The 9,539-nt window shown below is 35.1% G+C and overlaps 1 protein-coding gene across 1 annotated transcript; it reads left to right on the top strand.

The window, feature by feature from the left end:
- Positions 1 to 6,121: 6,121 nt before the first annotated feature.
- LOC101896502 (27 kDa hemolymph protein) lies at positions 6,122 to 7,104 on the top strand. The gene has a single exon (XM_005177341.3). The coding sequence runs from the start codon at positions 6,187 to 6,189 to the stop codon at positions 7,069 to 7,071; it is 885 nt and encodes a 294-aa protein (XP_005177398.1). The 5' UTR covers positions 6,122 to 6,186; the 3' UTR covers positions 7,072 to 7,104.
- The last annotated feature ends 2,435 nt before the right edge of the window (positions 7,105 to 9,539 follow it).

The following is a 9,539-nucleotide window of genomic DNA, read 5'->3' as shown; positions in this document are numbered from 1 at the left end:
TGTTCAAGGGAGCAGGAGAAGATGTTATTTTTCCAATATTGTTAGGCGGATTGATAAGTGATAATGTGCCTTACAAGGCATTGTCATGACTCCAATGGAAGCCATAATTTGCCACTGAGGTCGGCTCGAAAGAGACAAGCAAAAAGCGCCCCCGCGCTCTCGCACTAATAAATGTCTTCAAAACCAAAATCAATCCAAAACAAAGCTTCGAAAAGGTAAAAGAAAATTTGGATGAAAATTCAAATATTGTTGTTATAGAAATAAGCTATGTGTTCTTCGTTGGTGCTGTCACCCTGTCTCCGTTATGCCACCTATCTCAGACATACACCCGCTACGGAAACGATTACTTCAGTTGGGGTGTGGTGAAAAGCTTTAGTTTCTATACCCACCGCCTAATGGCTACAGCGTGTATTCCATCTTTTGACACGCCCTACATGTGACTCATCGATATAACGGTTTAAGACCCCAAGTCATAGACCTAAGAATTGATGGACAACAAAATCTGAGGTCTGTCGTTAATCAGAGCCCACTGATGTCAAATATTTACTTAGAAAAATTTTCTGATTTTTCTTTTTTCCCAGAACAGTCACCATGCTTTTTATATTTGTGTAGCGGTTACATACATTGGCGAGAATTTCTCATTATTAATTTTCCATCTATTATTTATTGTTATTTTTTAACATTAATTTAAAAAGTATTAAAAAATATGGGTTTCCCCCTACTATCTATGGGGAGGGGGTATTTTTAGCGTCGATTTTTTTAATTATTTAAAGATTGCTCGATTGTTTAAAGATTACTTAGACAAAAATTTGTTCAAAATTTTACTTTTTTCATACATAAATATATTTTTTGAAAAAGGGTGCATTTACTGTTCGAAAAATCGAACAGAAAAGCGAAATGGGTTAAATGTTCTCTTTTGCGGATGATGTTTTAAAGGAGGTGGTTCTCGGCACTGATTTTGCCAATCGACCTACTCGACTTCGGAAACACATATCGTTTTCTCAAGAATTGCAGTGGATTAATGGCGTATTTGTCGATGTCATCACTCATATGTCCTTCGGTTGTTGATATTTTTAACGTTTTAGATTGGAGTGACTTCAATATCATCATTCATTCTCCTGAAACGACATAGAAGACATCTGCTGATTCGAATTTTCGATGATAAGCGTCTTGGGAATAGAGAATAATATTTTACCATTTTTATCCTTTTCATATCGGTTGATATTTAATTTTAGTGGGTTGCCATACGATTTTTTACATAATTTTGAAATGCTTACTAGTTTTTTTGTTCCCCGTGTATTTGGGCAGATCAGTTCTTTAATTAATGTCGCCATTAATAAAGGAAGCTGTCAAATGGAATATGTATATATCAGTCCACACCTTCTACAACGTCCCCCAAAAAATCTGAACATTTTAAACAATTAAACTTGAAAAAAATGTTGAAATTTCCAATAACCATCTGTAAACTTTCTGTTTAAAACATTGATAATATAATAATATAATAATAATAATAATAATAATAATAATAATAATAATAATAATAATAATAATAATAAGAATAATAATATAATAATAATAATAATATAATAATAATAATAATAATAATAATAATAATAATATAATAATAAATAATAATAATATAATAATAATATAATAATATAATAATAATATAATAATAATATAATAATAATAGTAATATAATAATAATAATAATAATAATAATAATAATAATAATAATAATAATAATAATAATAATAATATAATAATAATATAATAATAATACTAATAATAATAATAATAATAATAATAATAATAATAATAATATACTAATAATAATATATAATAATATATAATAATAATAATAATAATAATAATAATAATAATAATAATAATTAATAATAATTAATAATAATACTAAAATAATATAATAATAATAAATAATAATTAATCATAATAATATAAATAATAATAATATAATATAATAATAATTAATAATAATAATAATAATAATAATAATAATAATAATAATAATAATAATAATACTAATAATAATAATAATAATATATTAATAATAATAATAATAATAATATATAATAATAATAATAATAATAATAATAATAATCATAATAATAATAATAATAATAATAATAATAATAATAATAATAATAATAATAATAATAATAATAATAATATAATAATAATAATAATAATAATAATAATAATATAATAAAATATAATACTAATAATAATAATAATAATAATAATAATAATAATAATAATAATAATAATAATAATAATAATAATAATAATAATAATAATAATAATAATAATAATAATAATAATAATATAATAATAATAATAATAATATAATAATAATAATAATAATAATAATAATAATAATAATAATAATAATAAACATAATAACAATAACCTTGCACATCTCAATTTATTTTCGAATGTAAGATCCACTGTGAAAATGAGCCATATCGACACCCTCTTCACAAGAGTTCAAAATCTAACAAAAAATGTATGACGTTCAAAGTTTTGGACTCTGGACACATCAGAATAGAAGCAAATTAAGATCGAACTATGCATGCCATGGTTCGTACTTATAAATGGTCATTTGCTAAAGCTAAGACGTACACAAAAATACAAATCGAACATATTTCCCGGGTGTTGGGCAGAAAGCAACAAAGTTACTTATTTTCGAGTTTCTTATAAAACCGAAATTGTATCCCCTTCCCCCCGCATGCGACCCAGTGATGATGGTATATAACACAAATACATTCTAACTTGTGGTTTTTAACTCAACGACCACCCAAAGACAACTTCTCACTGATGGCAAAGTATTTTGGATCTAATAAATATTTAACGGCTGCAGTTAAGCAAATATTTCTAAAGTATTTAAATACTTGGATTATTTCAATTTCATCTGAAGCACTGTTCATTTCAAAACGCTGCTCAGTTCATCTTAGAAACTGCTGTATATTAAGGCACGCATGGCGGGGGATTTACAAGCCAGCCGAACTAGTCGTGACACATTGACGACGACTGAAATATCAAAACAATGTGGTTTTTGGTTTCTGTATTGAACAAATAAATAATCTTCACGTAGCAGAGCGCAGCGTCAGTTGAATTCTGATCTGGCAAAGAGGAACATCGTGGTGCTAATTAGTAAAATGTTCAAAACTGGTACTATTGTCAATTGGCTGTCGGTGTGGGTAGTCCTAATGGCTTCGGTTGCTGCTATCGAAGGTTTGTAGTTGACTTGAAATTAGGCACCCATAGCGTTGAGGTCACTGTGCGGACTCTCTTGTTTGTTTCTTCTGTAGCGTCCGGCCGGAACTGCCCACCGAATGAATTTTACACGCCTTGCGGAGACTCGTGTCAGACGATGTGTGCTACCTTGAATCAGCCGTGTTTAATTCGCCACATCAGGTGTCCAGATGGTTGTTACTGCAACAAAGGCTATGCTCGCGATCAAAGCGGCACTTGTATTCCAATTGGAACATGTCCAAAATACTAAATAAACTATTCTTGCAAAATATTTGTGCTGTATGCAATTATTGGAAATATCGCCACTTTATGAGGCTAATACGAAAATGTTACAGATGTATTCCAAGGGCTCTCCAATAAACAGATTTCCATTTTGTGTTCTGAGCACTGAAGTAATATTTGAAAATTATTTCATAGGGAGGATAGTTTCAGATTTTAAAGAGCGGAATTTTAGTACAATTTTCGCATGTCTCTGGAAAGGAACTTATCCTCAACGTAGAAAAAACTTGATGTAGTCTACACTACAATGTTTGAGGAGATTGCGCGATCCTTTGTGAGTAAATCTACAGCAGATGATTTTCATTTGTTGCAAATGATACTTAAGAAAGATAGTTTAGGATTTGTGTATTCTCTTTAAACTCCCTCATAAAATTTGAAGGTCACGTTGCTGTACGCCAATGTTTGTCCCCATTTTTAACGAGTAGTTTTATCTAAGGCTAAGGCAAGTTCAGTCACAGCCAGGGTCTACTCTAGGACCCACAAACCTTAATTAAAAGCACGAGTCTAAATTATGATTAACATGAGAATTGGTATGTAGGTGATGCAGCATTAGTTTTCAGTGAGTCGGTGATTTATCTCAGCTGGGAGGATTCGTACTGTTAGCTCGCCGACAATCGTCTCCGGGTTGAGGTCTTGTTTTCAAACTTACCATATGTAGAAGTTTCACACATCGTGTGATACATGGACGACATTTCAGTTGTGAAATACATAAGTAAAACACAAATGTCCTTTGATCACACCCAGCTCTATTTTCTTTGGAAACAAAATAATTTAATCAAAAGTGGTATTTGTTTGTTGTGTGAAAATATATCAAATCAAATTTGCGGTAAAAAGACATCCAAATAATCAAAGTGTAACCAAAGAAAATAAAAAAAAACATATGCCAGTGTGTGATAGCAAGAATTATGAGTCATATGTAAAGTAATAATTTTGACATATACATGGAAATACACATGGATAGACAAAGTGACAGCACATATGTAATACCCATATCGTCTGCTAGCAGATTTAGTGGTGTGAAGAATAGAGGCGATTTTTTTTTTGATCAGATCAAAAGAAAAACAAGTAAAAGACTCTTAATATCCTCCACATTTTTGAAGAAACATTAAAAATTTCAGAAAATTACACTTCAATGTTTGAGGAGATCTCCTCAGCTTTAATGGTGAAAATAGAAGCGAATTTTTTGATCAGATCAAAAGAAAAACAAGTAAAAAACTCTTAATATCCTCCACATTTTTGAAGAAACGTTAACAATTTCAGAAAATTACGTTACCGCTCGTATGAAATTCGTTATATGGGGCCTATACTAAGACGTGGAGCACCCACTAAGATTTCAAATACGAAATTTGATATAATTCCGCTAAATAATGTCGCTAAAATCAATTGTTTTGTTTTGACAAGTCAGCTGATTGCTTGCAAGTTTCTTCAGGGATTTCCCCCGTTCAACAGAGAATACAAATACCTCATTCTCTCAGAAAGAAGTTGCTGGACAATTACTGCATGAAAAGAAACCGGAAAAACCTTATGTTTTTACATTAACAAGGGTACGATGTGAACAAAATGTATGGAGGCGATTTTTTATTTACGTTACGCCATCCATTTAGCGAAGGCACGCTCCAATACCAAAATCGAGGTGAATTTGCCTCGCCTCAAAGTATGTTTTGCATTCAACGATGTTTTTTTATTCCAGTTATTTATATCTTTTTTATACAACGATACTCTTGATCTGGGCCCACAAATTGACACAAATTGTCCCAAATCATTTGACAATTAAATGCATAAACGTAGATACAAAATATATGTTTGAAAAGGCTCAAGGCGTTTGAGTTTGAATTCCTTTCAATAGAAGTTACCCGAATATCAGGCTCTATATCTCTTTTGGGATCGTACGATCCCATCCTAGGGTTAGAAAATTGACTATTGCAATTGATTTTTACAATGATTGATAGTTGCATCATAAGTCGGTCTAACAATAACACGGGAAGCCCATAAGCTTTTGCCAATTGGAACAAATAAAAGATTTTATTTTTTTGCTAAACTTTAAATCCAATGCCCGTCTTATCAGCTGGTCTATTATTTAGAAGTTTTGTAATAGAACTGCAAACCGCATTTGGGCAAAAGTCCACAATGCTGGCAACCCTGATGGACGTCAGTTCAAGAGAATGGCCCAATCCCACCTAATCTTGGTGTGGCATATTGGCCGGCATGTGTGTGTTTTTAATTTCAATTATTCCAGTGGATAATCTCTTGGCGGGCAAACGAAATCGAAAACTAATTTGCGATAAGAAACCGTCAGCAGGGCGAAGTCGACATGTAGAATAGCTACAGTGAGGTCGGGACAATCGATCTTCAATGCTTCGGTTTGATTTCGCATGAATGAATATATTTGAGGGTAAATATTTGGAAATGACGAATGGATGGATGGATCTGGCTCTGTACGCATGTCATTAACCGCAGTATCGTGCTGGCTAAGCCAGAAAGCGCATAGAAGGCCGTTTACCGTCTGTAGCGTGCCAGCCGATAAGGCTTCTTATCAACTGCGACTGTTGGGGAAATTCGACTCAATAACTTTTGAAATTAGTACGATTTGAATATTGGAAGCGATCGCTGAAGTGCGTTTGACGAGACGAAATGACAAAGTTTAACCTGGCGGCAATATTTGTGGTTCTGACCCTAGCTGGTTGCATCCACGCTCAGTATAGGAACTTCAACAAAGAACTGCGTGACTATTTTCCGACACAGGTCGGCAAATCGAACTTCACCCTGGAAAACGCAAGAGATCTGCTCTACAAAAAGTGCAAAAAGGTCTTGCTGAATGGCACCACGCCGCCCGAGGATCAATACGAGAAGATAGAGCGGGCGGCCCACCAACTCATCGACTGTGCCAACAACATTGTCAACATCACCGTTGTCATGGAGGAAATCGAGGCTGCCAGCCCCACCGGAGATCTGGACGTGGTGCTCGCCAAGTACTGCAGGAAAATGCCGCTGGCCAAGCAGTGTCTGGCTGAATTCAATGACCAGCTGATGATGTGCTTGACTCCAAGCGAGCGTTCGCAGAACGCTGAGATGATGCGTATCGTTGACTCGCTGTTGAATTTTGCCTGTCACCAGAATGGCGAAGCAATCGCCCTTTTCATTGCCGAGGACGGGCCAAAGTGCCTGGAGGACAACAAGGACAATATTGCCAAGTGCATGAATGCCACGTTCTCGGCCTACCTTCCTGCAGAAATGCCGTCGGAATTGCCAGAGTTCGTGATGGGACCCAAGCAGTGCATAGACATGCAAGATTTTGAAAAATGCTTGATTCGCCACATGGAGACCTGCACTGAGGCAACCCCAGCCGGCCTAATCGAGGCGTTATTCCGGTATGTGCGCAAGGAGACGGTGTGTCAGGCGGAAATTGATAAGACTAAGGCGGCCACACAGCACTCGAAGAATTCCTCGCCGATGCAAACGATGCCGATGATGCCTTGGTCTGCGACCATCTTTTTGTTGTTATTCATTCTCCAATAAACTCGAATAAACCCCCGCAACCAGAGTGTGTAATTCTTAGCAGTTTTAAGTGCCAGGATATATATATTCAGCCATTGAGTATGTTGTCGTCCTGCCATCCATTACGCAAACGATATTGCCATTGCAGCATTTGCATATTCTTCAGTCGCCAAGAAGTAATTAGGTTAATTGAACACATTAGTCGCAGTTTCAATGGCCGGTCGCCTTTTCCGACCGTCCAAAGACACGCCAAACAAAAAGTTCAGTTTTGTTGCATTGTGTGCACTGTAGTGTGGCACACCAGCCACCCTCCGTCTTTTACCCGGGAGGCAATGTAACGACAATGCTGCAAATTTGAAACCCTTCGCGAAAAACGGGCTTAGATGCACTCCACATTCAGAGGTTGAGCGGTATTATCCTCGTTAGTATCCCTCCAAAGGGATGAGAAGTGTCGGTATGTGTGTGTGCGCGCATTTGTGCGGCAGCTCTGTTGTAAGCAACCTCTAGGTAGTGTCCCAAATGTGTCTGCCGCTAAAGCGAAGATGGTGCATTTTTTGTAGTTTTCATATTTTTCTGTCTTGGGGGGTTGGGTTTCTGCCCCGCGTCATGGCAATGAGAATAGACTGAAAGAGAATGGCGTGGAGACGAAAAGTCCTAAAAGAGAATGTCGACGAATGCAAACATAATAAGCGTTTAAAACTTATTAAACGTCAACTTGAAAACAATTTGGAAAATGCAGCACTAATGTGCTTATCCATGGCGAAAAACACCCAGGAAAATGGAACTGGTAAAGAGCTGTAACCACTTAAAGTGAAGACAGGTCTGAGGTTGGATAAGTAATGCCTTATACTTTAAAATAACTGATAACAAAAACAATAATTAGTTTTTTTTTATTTGACACTTTTGACCATTTGATGACATTTAGAGCAAATAGCGAAAAGTTATTGGAATGTTAACCCTTAGGGTGCAAGTACATAAGAAGCTTGAAGTCGTGGTTAGGCATATTAATGTCAAATTATAAAGGAAAACGACGGCAGGATTTAAGTACGGCTCTGTCAAAAAATATGCCCAGCCATGAGTTCAAGCTTCTTATGTACTTGCACCCTAAGGGTTAAGTTTTTTTTTTTTTGATGAAGTGACGATTTTCGAATTTGTGGATTTATAAAATTGTGAAATTAATGCCATGTTTATGTTAGAACTTTTTGTAGGGTTAACCTACTTTAAGAAGATTCATTTGAAGCATATGTAAGCCAAATATATATATAGTTAACCCGTTTATATGTAAACGGCCTGTAAGGTGACAGTAAGATGCCTGGCTGTTCCGTAAAAGAACAAATCTGTGTAGGTTGACTTAGTTCAATTTCGGCCCGTAATTTAAACTTAGTCACCCTCAAATTCCTTGTTCTAGCAAGCTAGCCCATGATTTATGCCAGAAAAATTCCTACTACATATTCTGACCTCTAATATTTTAAAAACTACTGGAAAGGTATATTAAGAGAAAAGCTTTAGTGGCATAAATGCACAACTATTGTTGATTTTACATCCTCTATCTTATGGCTCCTTGGTCAAAATGTCGCTCATCGAAATTACGGTTATAGATCCTCAACTCTCTTCAAACATCTTTTCCGAAGACTTAAGGCAGCAAAAAACTTGTACTGTATGTTCTCACCTTGACTTGCTCTAATGAAAATGACATATTTTCTAAATATCTGTGATCAAAATCGAACATTATTGGATGTTGTAAATGTTGAATGACAGTGCCTTCCATAGGTCCCAAGCAAAAAAAAAAAAAAGATACATAGGTGGAGGCCCAAGCAAAAAAAAAAACATTGATCAGTGTCTCGTCATGTCATGCCGACTTCTTAAATATAGGGGCAATGATGCACTTACTAAACACTGCGAATGTTGACTGGTGTAAAAGACAGATATCCTCGACTAAATAATGCAACAACAATGACGATATTTATCCCAACATTTTATTTTTACAGGTATTTTATATTCCCCTGTGCATTAAGGTAATGAGTTTTGATACAAATTCAAGAGAAGGTTGGAATAGTGCGACGTGTATACACTTTTTTAATCAGTGTCCACACATTAGCCACATACCTTGAGATATATTGTTCTGATCATAAACCAGTTCAGTGAAATAGAGGAATTATTTCAAATTCTTCACGAAATCGGCGGTACTCTATCATTTAGGGACATCTGCATACCGATACGTACATGGATGCAACATTTGATTGAACCAATTTTATTTTCGAGCGTTGCCACTGTTTGTTGCTCTTCCCTCGACAATCCTGGCGGGAGCGAGCTCGTTGTCTGTTGTGGTACTGTAATTGAATTTACACAACATTTTACATAATTAAGTGCAACAACGATACACTAAACATGAACTGGGGGAGGAAATGAGAAGCAAAGCAAAGTCAGAGAAAGGCAACGGCAGGGCCACAAGCGGACTAACGTCACTTTTTGTGCCGCAAACAAAAAAA

This window comes from Musca domestica, unplaced genomic scaffold (assembly GCF_030504385.1).
Source record: "Musca domestica strain aabys unplaced genomic scaffold, Musca_domestica.polishedcontigs.V.1.1 20, whole genome shotgun sequence".
NCBI lineage: Eukaryota > Metazoa > Arthropoda > Insecta > Diptera > Muscidae > Musca > Musca domestica.
This window is presented reverse-complemented; position numbering and strand designations above follow the sequence as displayed.